At 54.3% G+C, this 12,681-nt stretch overlaps 1 protein-coding gene across 5 annotated transcripts; it reads right to left on the bottom strand.

The window, feature by feature from the left end:
- Positions 1–10,787, bottom strand: ARL10 (ARF like GTPase 10). 5 transcript variants are annotated; one of them, XM_081035209.1, is made up of 4 exons: positions 10,010–10,787; positions 9,256–9,457; positions 6,115–6,290; positions 1–4,452 (listed from the first exon to the last, which is right to left on the bottom strand). In XM_081035209.1, the coding sequence occupies exons 1-4, from the start codon at positions 10,190–10,192 to the stop codon at positions 4,279–4,281; spliced, it is 735 nt and encodes a 244-aa protein (XP_080891335.1). In that variant the 5' UTR covers positions 10,193–10,787; the 3' UTR covers positions 1–4,278. The 5 variants fall into 5 exon arrangements, with proteins under 5 accessions (XP_080891335.1, XP_080891333.1, XP_080891336.1 ...); XM_081035210.1 differs by having other exon boundaries at positions 142–2,777; XM_081035207.1 differs by having other exon boundaries at positions 9,256–10,024.
- Positions 10,788–12,681: the final 1,894 nt, after the last annotated feature.

Here is a 12,681-nt window from a genome sequence, read left to right as displayed (position 1 = left end):
TACAAAAATCCTCTTGTTCCTGAGGTTTCTCCTACAAGCACCTAAGATGTTTCTTCTCACTGCTCTAGTGAAGGGCTTAGCGTTTTTACATAGATTTCACATAAAACCCTGTAAGGTGTGTGATTTTATCCTCATCTTACAGGTAAGGAAACTGAGGCTTGAGAAGCATTAAAGGCCAGGGGATTGAAGTCAAGTCTTTCCAACAACTAAGCCGAGGCTCTCCCTTGCTGCCCTCCCCTGTGGCTCCTGAAGGCAACCCCTCTGTCCCACACGGTCAGGACAGGCTGGGGGAGTCCCGGAAACCCCTCCTCAGTTGGGCTCAGCCCCCTTAGACTACAGTGACTGGCCACTAACCAACCCCCTCGAGCACCGGCGTGAGGTCTGCTGTGCAGCAGAGCTGCTGAGGCCCCTCACTACTGGCCTTAACTTCTGTCCTTCACAGCACCCCATTTAGGCTTGGACGAGGCTGGCCCCTTACTGTTTTCCTCATTCAGGTGCCAGTTTTAGGAAGCCTTCCCTACCACTGTCCCGTGCGGGCTGTGTAAGCGTCCTGTAGTCCCCATGCCCAGACTTCCTATAGTGGTACCATCCCAGTCAGAACTGCCTTTCGGTCTGCTTGGCATGCCCTACCAGACTGGGCGAGTGCAGGGACCTGGCCTGGAATCCTCGGAGCCCGGCCCAGGGGGACTGGGGGAATGCTTATAGAGTAGACTGCATGGCCCTGTGACCTCCATGCTGACCTCTGGCGTGCAGGCAGTCAGAAGATGTCCTTGCTCCCATTGCCACACCTTGGCTGGCAGGGCCAGAGCCAAGGAGCGGGAGGAGCCTTTGGGTACCTCCCAGAAGGTACTTTGTTAGCCCAAAGCTTACGTTCCTTACCCCCATGTGAAGGGCCAGGGGACTGAGACTAGCTGTTGACAAACTGTATCACAGGAAGTGTTCTGGGACCGCCCTCCATAGCTGCCCCTCACTGGGACTGCAAGTACCCAGCACGTACTCCTCAAAGTCAGAATTCACATGAAACCACTTCCGAGTTTTTGGTATTTATTGTGTAGTCCCTCAAACGCCGCCAGCACTCTACCTTACGCAGTCTGGGTTTGCGAGGCATGGGTGGAAGCAAGGCCCCTTTATGTTCAGATGTTTACGGGAATCCTCCCTCTGTCCCTTAATGGGCCCATCTCCCAGAGGCAGCAGACGAGGAAAAGCGGGAGGTTTCCCTTTTCAGAGCTACCAGGAAGGTGGGCTGTGTGAGGGTCAGTGTCAGCGGCACCCTGCTCGGACGGTCCCGGCTCTGAGGTCTGGGCAGCTGCACAGGATGACACCACAGACGATTTCAGCAGCTGGTGCAAAATGCTGGCAGTTGCTACTAAACTAGCATAAGAACAAAATGTTTTTCAAAGGCAAGTGGAAATGTTTTTAGGGAAATCTGGTGTTTCCTTTAGGCAGACAGGCCAGAGTTGGGAGGATTTCATCAGCACCTCTGTAGATGACCAGGAGGCAGTGATGGGACGATTTCCTTCCCTACCCGGTCTGACAGCTGGTTTCACGGCATCCGCACAGGCTTACAACGGGCAGTCTGGGCACCATGAGGTGTCAGAGAAGGCTTCTGGGGATGGGCAGTCAGTCCCAGGTGGGGTCCCAGCAGCCTCCAGAGCCCTCCTAGCCAGACCATCCACATGTCCAAGCTCTGGGCCAGATGCTCTCTTCAGCTCACCAAATGGCACATCAGAAGCCATGATTTCATTGAAATAACTCTTATTGAAAGAACAGATGGCCCTTGCCAGGGTGAGTGATCCAGACACAAGTTCTATAAGCAAATAGAGCAGAGCCTTCTCGCCACCATCTTCATTATAATACGAGCTGCCCAGACACTTACTCCCTACCCCCATGCTTAGGTAGGTTGGGAGCTATAGGTCAGGGCAGACTGGGGAACAGTGTCATCCAGGCTAGCTGAGATGAACAGCTCCAGGTAACGCCTGGTTCCCAAAAGCAGTTACTGGGCTCCTGATCAGAAAGTCACATTCAGGAGTAACTGGTAAGAACTCCAGGCCAAGCATCTAGCTGTTCTTACGGAAGGCCATTCTCCCACTTTGCCCAGTCTGGTCCTGGCAGAAGTCAGAGCCGATGGGCACGGTGGCATTCTGCTTGGCGGACGGGCCAGCTGCCCCATCAGAGGAGCACAGCCGTCAGTTACAACTGCTGAGGCCCACCCACAGGCCAGCAGAACCTCTAGTCCATACCCGTGTCAGAGGGGGGCACTCTGGACCTTCAGCGCCCCTTCTGGTGCCGCTGGGACCTGTGGGTTCTGAGTGGGCTTTAAAAGTAGCTGAAGTGGATAAAGTTAAACCCTATTCAAGTTCACCTCCCCCCCGGGGGGCTTTAAAACCTGTACTACATAATGATGCTCGATAGACCAAAGGCAGATCTTAATGAGAAGAAAAAAGGCCTCCTCACCAATGCTGGTTCCCTAGGTAACTTGCAAGCACTGGAGACAAGGTGGGGTTTGCAGAACGTAGAATAAGGTTTCTCAATCTCCCAATGGCAAAATGAAAAGTTGTCAGAAAAGTTTCAAAGGCTACTCTAAAACCCAAGTCATTCCTTACACACTTAAAAGCAGACCAATCACTTAATGCAGAAAGTCAATTGGGATTTCAGAGACAGTGATTCTGTTCTGGAACCCACAGCCCAGGAGCAGAGCAGCCCCTCTTCAGCTCTCACGCCCATTCTGGACTTCCGGCGCTTCCTTCCCCACCACTCTTCTTGCACAGGCCACAGAACTGAAGCACAGAGTAAATGTCAAATGAAACGAAGGCACGTAATCTCTAGTCTCAATTAAAAAGCAAACTGAACTGGATATCTGCTCTAAAAAGAAGTCCATTTGTGGCTGTCGATTATTCAGTGGCCCCAGACAGACAAAAGGCTCCTTCTTTGGCCTGCACTAAAGAGAAGTGTCAATGCAAAGATGGTCCTTAGACTGGCTGGTCCCTGGAAATAGGAGATTGATGGAATGTGCATTGGAGAGAACGCCAGAATCAAAGGTCCCAGAAAGGCTGAGCGATGTACCCCAGGGTACCCCATGGGCTACTCCCCATTTCTTTTTACCTGGATTTACATGATTGAAATTTCCTCTCCCAGTCATTTGTTATCCACACAGAAGGGGTTTGTGTCCCTTTCACATAAATGTCCATGTGGATCAATGGGAAGTACTACGATACCAGTTAGAGCCACAAAAGGCTGGGGAAGCTAGAGCTCTGTCTCCAGCGACACGGATAGGTTATCGCTTTGTTCATGATTCTACCTATTTTTCTCAAGACAATCACCTGGGGTTTTGATTACAGCACCTGGAAACGGCCTAAATCTACGGCCTGTTCCTTTTATAAATAAATAAATAATTACAAGGCAGTTCTGAGACCAACGCCCAGCTCTGGTCGAGTCTTCTTCCCAAGGACTTGGACTCTTTCCTCCCCCACTTATGTAAACATGGGTATTGGCACAGTTCATGGAAGAGCAGCAGCTTCTGTCTCCAGATTGGGGCGGGGGAGACTTCCGTTTCTCTTATTAGGGCATGAATACCATTTAATCTGTAGCCACAAGAGACTGGCAGGCCAGGCCTAGGCTTGGTGGAAGCAGGGAGGTTTCAGAAAGCTTGCTAGTCTCCAGGTTTGTCCTAGCACTTCTAATCCCCCCGGCTGGGAAATGCATCTCCAAGATAGAGAAAAACACAGAAATCCCCTTCGTTTGAAAATGATGGCGCTGGGCCAGAGAGCAAGAGACTGCACAAGGACACAGCCCACTGGGCAGAGCTGGGCTGCGAGACAATGGGACTGGGAGCCAAGGCTCACTGCGTACGTCCAGAACCTGCCCACGTGAGGGGCGTGGAGTGGCCAGGAACGGACAGTCTAAACTGGAAGTACTTCTGACACCTACACTGGTCCTCCACCATCAGGACCTGCAGGGAGGGAAGACCTCGCCGTGTACAGGTCAGAGGAGGGGGCCTTCACTGGTGAAAGCTGGATCCACCACCAGCCCAGAAGGAGCCAGGCACCATCCTCACCCACCCTCTGCCTCACCCACCTCCCCGCTTCGGCCTCATACCATCTCACCAGGAAGGTTTCTGCATGGTTCTTGGCCTTGCCCAGGCCCTGCTCATGGGAGGGAAGGCAAGGAGGGGAGAAGGGAAGTGCTGCCCTGTGGTTCCCGTCCCAGGCCCAGTCTGGTAAAGAAGGAAGAACAGCAGAACGGGGTCCCAGGGCTGGGCTGTGGGCAGGCGGTGCCAGCCTAGGAGAGAAGCTGCAAGAGCAGCCTCCAGATGTGCACAGTGCCAGGGTCTTCAAAGCCGGATCCTGCCGGGGCGATGCTGGCTGCCAAGAGGAAGACTTCCCGCTGGGTGGCGACGGCCTGCAGGCCCAGCTCCTGCTGCAGCTCCGCCACGCTCATGGCCTCGCCCAGGTCCTGGGGTGAAACAGCCAGTGGGGACAGCCATCGTTTCCCAGCACCCAGCCTTGTCACCCATGAACTGAACTGTTCTTGGGCTACTTCAGGGAACACTGGGCCTCTGAGCCGCTCCGTCTAAACTCTCTTCCTCATCTCTGACTTTGCTTTGCGCGAATCTCTTCTCATCCCATCATCAGCCACGGTGGTGAGAAACAGCACTTCCTGTACGCCAGGCATTTTGATAGGCACTGAAGTCTTACTAATTCTCAGTCTGCACTTAACTGATGAGGAAATTGGCTCAGGGAAGGTGAAGTCACTTCGTCAAGGAAATAGCAATTAAGTAGCAGAGCCAGGTTTCAAACTCAGGGTGGTGTGATACCCAAGCTTAGGCCCCTGAGAAGCATGCCAGCCGTTTCCTAGACTCAGCAGTGGAGAGACCTCCCAGAGGGTCACTTCCAGACAAGGGCCTGCCACCACCAGACTTTGAGACACTGGCCGAGGAGAAAGAGGCCACTGCAGAGCACAGCTGGTGAGGGTACGTTTTAATTTCAACCCGGACCCAAGATTAAAATGATTCTTGGAGCAACTCATGGAATGCTGGGACCTGAGGTGCTGTCTCCTATAGGTCCAAAATTGCTATAAATTTTGGTTAATACCTAGGATTATATAATTTATTGGCCAAACTGGGGTACTTCTGAGTCTCAAAGGGGCACTATTATTAATTATACCAGAAAAACAGGCATCAATGGGGACTGTCCCGGGCAGACTAGGACATATGGTCACCAATTTATAAAAGATTGTCAAATATTTCCCACTAGGCAGGGGGAACCTGAGGTCAAAGACATACAGCCTCTCTCCAGACGGGTTGGGCACATGTCCTGTGGCTCTCAGGGACATGGGCACAGGCCACAGGAAACATGTCAGGCCTCCATACAGTGGCAGTTTCACATGGTGTTGAGAATGGCACGTTAGGTCTGACACTGAGGGTTGCTGGGCCAAGGCAGCCCCCTGGCACCCAGGAGAGGTACGTGTTGTGGTTAAGAGCAGGGACTTCAAGGAAAACCTGAGTTCAAGTCCTGACGTTGCCACTTACAGCTGTAAGTTGGCACTGAGTGGTAACAACAGGACTTATCGTGGGGTTTTGTAGGGCTGAAGTTGGGTCATGGTCGGCAGGTGCTTGGCACTGTGCCTGGCACACTGTAACACACAAGAAATCTTACATAGTGCACTAACTTCTCATTACTTCCCAGCTAGAGCTCTTGGATCTAGGACCGCAAGTCCCAGGAACACAGCGCAGTGGAAAAGGCACAGGGTTTGGAGTCACGTCCCAACTCCAGGGTTTTCAAGGTGTACAACCTTGGGGAGGTTGCAGAATCTCTGAGCTTCAGGTCCCCTTCTATAAAACGGGACTAGTAGCCACAGCCTGGACGGTCAATAGAAGCATAATATCAGGTGTCCTTCAAAACCACACCCGCACCTTGTGGATGCTTCATATTATTTTTCTCATTGCTCCAGGATGACAGATGAGAGGGAGGCACAGGGGAAGGCAGACAGGAGGAGGAGTCGGGGTGAGGAAAGAGCAGAGGCAGAGGTGGGGGCGGCTCTCCGCCAGGCGCCCCAGGTCGCGGGCTGGGCCTGTCCCTCCCCAGTGCACCTGAGCCGGCCCCCCGCAGCCCTCACCTGCTTGTTGGCCACCACGACGACAGGTAGGTCAGGGTCCTTGTCCAGCAGCTTGTGCAGCTCCTGCCGAGCCCAGGGCAGCCGCAGCCGGTCAGCCGAGTCCACCATGAACACCAGCACGTCCACTTCGCTCACAAACTCTTTCCAGTAGAAGCGCAGGTTCTGGCTGCCACCGACTGAAGAGAGGCCACAGGCCAGCTCAGAGCCTCCCCGGGCCCTGGCTCTCTCCTCCCAGCCCACCCCTCCACTTCCAGCTTCCCAAGGCTCTACCAGCCAGGCGCAAGGAGAAGGTTCCAGAGCCAGTCAGACCTGGGTTTAGCTCTAGCTGACACCTGGGTCTCCCTGGGCGTCAGTCTCCACTGAACTTAACTAACAGGTAGCAGCAAACCCCAAAGGTGCCATATATAATGCACTTCAGATGACTGGTGTATAGTAGGGGTGCAAGAAATAGCACCCGCCAGCTCTATCACTGACTGCCTTGCCTCCTGCCAATCCCTAGCTTCCTCCTGGTCTGTGGTGCCTGCGGTCAGAGGCCAGGACTCCTTGCCCTGTGTATGCACAGCCATTCTCCGTTCAGTTTCTCCTGTTCAACCTGGTCACCACCCCACTTTCTTTCCCTAGGAATGCCGTACTCAGTCCTACCACCACATACGTGGCTGTCCATGGATCGTCCCTGGTGTGGTTGTCTTCTTGTTCCTCTGTCCCCCTGCACAGCCCCAACGGTCACTGCATCCTAGTGTTTCTGGTTATACTTCTGACACTTGTGGACTCTAAGCTCTTTGCGAGTTAGAGCCGTTTCCCTCTGGATCCCCCCAAAGCCCTCAGCACAATGCCTGGCACATAGCAGGCACTCAACAAGTATTTACTGAGTGCTTACTAGGTGCCAAGCACTGATCTGGGTGCTGGAGATACAGAGGAGCAAGGCGGGCAAGGGCCCTGCTCTCAAGGAGCTCCCTCCGCAACCAGGACGGACACAGCAGTAACACAAACACGTTTCAGAAAGGAAGGAAATAAAACAGAAAAAGTGAAAGTGGCGGGGGGCCACTTTGGGTGGTCTGGGAAGGTCTCCCCAAGGAGGTGGCATGTCAGCTGAGTCTGCAGTGATGAGAAGGAACATGGGGAGAGGCAAAGGGAAGAACAAGCTCAGTGTGTGAGAAACAGAAGGTGGTCAGCGTGGCTGAGGCACTGCCAGAGGGAAAGAGTTAGAAGCCGTGACCGACCGGCAAGGCTAGTCGGGGCCAGACCACGCAGGGCCTGTCAGGCCACGGCGAAGCTGTGGGGAGCCCCTTACGGGTTTTAAGCAAGAGTAACGTGATCTGAAAGATCATGTTGACACTGGCTGACATTGGAAGACCAGCGAGGAGACTATTGTCATACTGAGAGAGGACGGCGGCTTCGACCAAGCTGGCGGTGGAGGTGGGGAGAAATGGACAGACCAGAATCTCCTGCTAGACAAGGCTGGCAACCAGCTAATGAAATGGATACGGGAGGTGGGGGAAGGGAAGAGTTATCAAAGATCCACAAAAGCCCATTCCCAGTTGGGCTCCAGTACTGACACTGTAGGAAACCACAGCAAGCTGAGTGTGGTAGGAAGGGAAAGCCCCAGGACTCGAATGGGAGATCTGGGGTTGAATCCAGGCTGAGGGATCCTAGGGCGGCTGGACTGGATTGGTCAGACTGTTGGGTACCAGGAAAACACCAAACCCCTTCTCCCAGGCTTGGAGGAGAGGGGCACTTCTGTCAGACAGAGTGGCCTCAAGTGCAGAACCCCCACTTGACCTTTCTGTGTCACAGGCACAAAAGAGGGAGATGGGGAAAGCTTGTTGAAAGGACCAAATCCCAGGTAAATGTCAATGTTTGCTGTTAATACAGTCAGGAAGGAAGGATGTAGCCAGGATAGACCAGCAAGTGCCTGAGATCAGAGGAACTGGTCCCCTGCAGGCCAATGGCCAGGCCCTCGGAGTCTGATCCCCTCCCGAGCACGTAACTAAACCCACCAGTCTTTATGGTCCGAGTCCTCTGGCTGTCGGGAAGTCCATCTGGCCCCACCAAGTCTGTGGCTGAACTCAGGTGGCTAAGTACTGCTGCCTTCTTAATACCCTCTCTGCCATCCTCTCCCAGGACCCCAAGAAGCCTAATACTGAGGGCACGGGGCTGCTCAGACCCTCTGATCACTCACTCAGCAAGCTTCCCAGGTGCCTGCTTTGGGGTGGTTCCTCGGGGCCAGAGCTGGACCAGACCCATCTGTGTTCCAGGGGCCTAGTCAGGGACAAGGCTCGTATGTGGCAAATACTGCAGCAGAAGGGGAGCCCAGAGGAGGCACCCTTAACCTAGCCTGGGGTCAGAGAAGACTTCACAGGGACATCATGTTTGACTTCAATCTTGAAGGATGAGCATTAGTTTATCAAAGGAAGAAGGGCTTTCCAGACTGAGGGAACAGTGCTCTCAAAGGGCAGAAGAAAACAGCAAGTACCCTTCAGAAATAAGCAATGTGGCATAGCACTTAGCATTGAGAGCTAGTCTGTAGTTTCCCCGTGTGTGTCAGAAGGACACTCGCTGTTTCCAGTTGTATAGAGTTGTTGGGAGGATTGCTCAGTACAGTCATGCACCGCAGAACATTGCAGTCCGTATCGGACCGCATATGTCACAGTGGTCCCGGAGATCATGGAGCCTAGTGAGGTAGGGCAATGCATTGCAATTGCCCGCAGTATTCAGTAACAGGCAGTACGGGCTTGTAGCCTAGGAGCAATGGGCTGTACCACCTAGGTTTGTGTAAGTACACTCTGATACTCCAACAACGATGAGATCACCTAAGGATGCATTTCTCAGACTGTATCTGGGTCCTTCAGCGATGCATGACTGTATGTCAAATGATTGGCCTACAGGAAACTTTAGCTGTTGGTATGTGTGTCAGGCAGGTGGGCTTCAGAAGTGAGGGACAGGCGGGACAGACCCCCCAAGTCAAAATACAGGGCTTGGACTGTATCCTGGACCCCAGGGAAGTATGGGAAGGATTTCACACAGGGGAGTGTTCTGCTTAGATACGCATTTTGGTGCCACCCCCAGACAAAGAGCCGCGACTTGGGTCCAATTCAGGTCATGGGGAGACGGGGCATGGATGGGGGTGGGGAATCTGCTCACTCTCTAGCAGGTCCACCTCGAAGTCCTTGGTGGGCAGCCGCACGGAGTTGAAGCCCCAGGTGGGGATATGGCCTTCCAGCGGCGGCTTTCCAGACAGCACGCGCAGGAACGTGCTCTTCCCGGAGCCGTCCAGCCCCAGCACCAACACCTCGCGCTGCTCCAACTCCTCCAGCTCGGGCTCCTCGTCCTCCTGGTCCTCGGGCTGCGGGCACAGGTCAGGCTGTGTCCTCCTCCTCCCCCGGCCCTCCCCGAGGTAAGACCTTAGGCACCAAAGCTCCCGTCCCCTCCCTCCACCCATCAAGCGCCTGATGCAATGGGACGAGCGCGGCCTTTGAGTCATGATCCCCAACTCCAGGCTTTTCCTGAGTGACATCGGCCAGTTCCTTGTGCCCCCGTCCCAAGGCCGCACGGACCATCGAGTCGGGGAAACAGCGTGGAGGAGCCACGGGCTGGCCGAGGGGGCGGAGGACCTCTCCCGGCATCCCGAGCCGCGCACTGCGCAGGCGCCGGAGGCTGCGGGCTGCACCCCGCGTGGGCCCGCCACTGCTCCGGGGCCGCGCCCTCCGCGCTCCCACGCCTGCCAGGACACCTGCGTCCTGCTGCGACGCGGGCGGCGCCCCCAGCCCATCGGCCGCCCGCCCCTGGCTCCCGAGGCTCACGGTGGCCTCTGGTGGGGACGCCAAGCCCCGGCACCAGGAGGTGGCCGCGCTCGCAGGGTCGGGCCCACCGGCGCAGGCCCCGGCCCAACACTCACTTCCCACTCGTCCCACTCGGGGAAGCGGCCAGGCTCGGCGCCCCACCAACCCTCGCCGCGGTCCCAGCGCCGCTGTCGTCCACGGCCGAAGTAGGTCCTCCAGAGAATGAAGAGCACCGACCCGAGCACGGCCGCCGCGCCGCCCAGCGCCAGCACTAAGGGGCTCAGAGGCCGCGGCGCCATCGGGCCGGGCTGCACGGGCCAGGCCAGCCGGCACGCCGAAGATGGCCCCGTGTGACTGCCGTGGCCGCGCCCACCTCCCCACCCAGCCCCGTCCCGGCCTACAAGCCCCACAATGCACCGCCGCGGTCGCCACTGCCTCCGTGACAGCGGTAGTTGGGGCGCCCGCGGGAGCGCAGGGACCTCCCGCCCCCTCTCAGAGCGCGGACCGGAGCGGGGACTGTGCCTGGGCAGCGCTGGTGACGATGACAACCGCACCTGCCGAGCATTTGCTGTACTTGGAGGTTAGCTCAGGACTGTGCCCGGTAACCCTGCCAACAGTGCCTCGTGGGGCAAACCGAGGCCGGGGCTTAGCGCATCGGTGCAGCCTGCGTTCAACCCCCAACGACCTGTTTCCTGAGCGTCCCTATCGCCTCGGGGAGGACATGGCGACAGTAGCCTGTCTAATTTGTAATTATTATTATTATTTTTTTGGAGCACTAAGGTACTCACCGAGCATTTAGTTCAAAGGGAGGAAAGTAACTCCCAAATGCTATCTTTATGAAGGTTATATGTTGTCATAAAGACATACTCTTGTGCAGACATTTAAACATACTCATTTTGATTCTGCAGTTTTTTATGGTTTTTTTCAATTTTGGAAGCAGTTATTTTACTTTTAGTACTCAAAGATTTGTGTGTGTGAGTGTGAGTGTGTGTGTATATGTGTGTGTGTGTGTTCCTGAAAAGCCCGTAGACTGTTACATTCCGAGGTACTGAGGTACTGGGGGCTGGGACTCCGCATGAATTTTGGCAGGACACAGTTCAGCCCAACACAGCCTTCCCCAAGTATCCCCGGCACCCAGCGTAGTGCAGTGCCTGACGAAAAGACACAAGAACCCGACTTCTATGTAGCCCACTGCCCCAGACTAGCTGTGTGGTGTTGGCCTGGGTCCTTCTGTTCTCTGCACCTTAGTTGCACCATCTGTAACATCAGATTGGATAGATTGGTTCCTAAAGACACTTTGACAGTTCACCCTCTCGCCCCTCATCCTTAAATTAATTTCCTCAATTAAATCCTCCCCCTTACCACTAGACGGAGCTGTTGCTTCCAGTTTCTTTGGGAACCCGACTTCAACTGTCTTGCACCGGGGACGGTTCAAGTGGAAATGCTGTGGCCAAGGACAGCCAGCAGCCAAGCCATCAGCTAGATACACAGCCCTGGGCTTGAATTTCAACCTTGTCGTTTCCTGGCTGAGGTACCTTTGCCAAGGTCCCCTTGAGGGTGTTAGTTTCTCTGCTGCCAAATGGGCAATGGAAATGGGTAATTACTGAGAACTGCTAGGTGGAATGCCTTATTTGATGACAGGGAGCAGGTTTCCAGGTAGAGTTCCTTGTCTAGAGACTCCAGAAATGCAAATGTCCCCCTTGTTATCTTCCCAGTGACCAAGTTCCTGTCTGTTGATGGGTCATGAGAACACTGGCAGGTCTGCCCCCCGGGAATGGACCTTTCTGAGGGCTTGGACCGGCTGTAGAGGGCAGATGTCCCCTCCCCCATGAAACAGGAATCCGGGATGACGTGGGGCATCTTGGGTGGGTGCAAGAGAGATCCTGGTCAATTCCAATTTTTTTGAGGCTCCAAGTTTATTCCGGTATGAAATGCCCAAGGAAGTGCAAAAAGACAAGTCAGAGTCTAAAGCATTTAGAAAACTGGTTTCCTGGTACGTGTATGTTGTAATCACGCACAAAAAGGCAACCAGATTTCCTGATCAGCCACACACAGGACGGCTTGACTGTTGTCTGGCCCCAGACAAGAACCATGCAGTCAGCCCTCAAAGAACTTCCCAATGCAGCTGCTGCTTTGGGAGAGTAAAGCGAGTTGTGCACAGACTAGAAGCAGAGTTGGCTGAGGACCAAAACCAGCATCAGAACAAGAGCACAGAAAAGGAGTGGAGGGGACCTCCATTGCCACAAGAGAGTCACCTCGGGAGCTGAGACAGACGGCCTGAACTCAACTCAGAAGGTGCCCTTCTTGGGCCTCATGGATTCCATTGCAGCTGACTGAATCACCCTTAGCTATGCAACCAAACCATTTAGAAAACTAGTTTACTTGGGGGGAAGGCTTCTAAGAGAGTCCAGGCTTTAGATGAATAAACTCCCCAATAAAAAAATACAATACCCATTTAAAGGGGAAAACCCCACAAGATTGTGAAGGTTAAAGGTGTTCAATTAGTCTGTCCTTTACAGCAATTTTCTCACATGGCTGCTCTGCCTTGCTAATGCCATAGCTTCAGATATCAGTCCTGCAAAAGTCAGGGATAAAGCTGTTCTGGTCAGGGAGTCAGTAACTTCCGGGAAAGGCTTCAATTTTCCTTCATTGGGGGGATAAGAGTGAACCAAGGTGATCCTGTCTTCTGCTTTATATAAGGGTGCAAAGTGTTTTCTCCCCTTCTGACTGAGGTATGATGTGCGCCCTCCTAATGGAGGAGGGGAGGGCAAGGTGTCAGCTTTACTTC

Source organism: Rhinolophus hipposideros, assembly GCF_964194185.1.
Source record: "Rhinolophus hipposideros genome assembly, chromosome: 23".
Taxonomy (NCBI): domain Eukaryota; kingdom Metazoa; phylum Chordata; class Mammalia; order Chiroptera; family Rhinolophidae; genus Rhinolophus; species Rhinolophus hipposideros.
This window is presented reverse-complemented; position numbering and strand designations above follow the sequence as displayed.

Excerpts from the sequence above, each read along its gene's own strand:
- ARL10 (XM_081035206.1), bottom strand. The coding sequence starts at position 9,883 with ATGGGCTGGGGGCGCCGCCCGCGTCGCAGCAGGACGCAGGTGTCCTGG. Across the intron at positions 6,291-9,255 it reads CGAGGTGGACCTGCTAGAGA|TCGGTGGCAGCCAGAACCTG; the intron begins GTGAGCAGATTC and ends GCCTCTCTTCAG.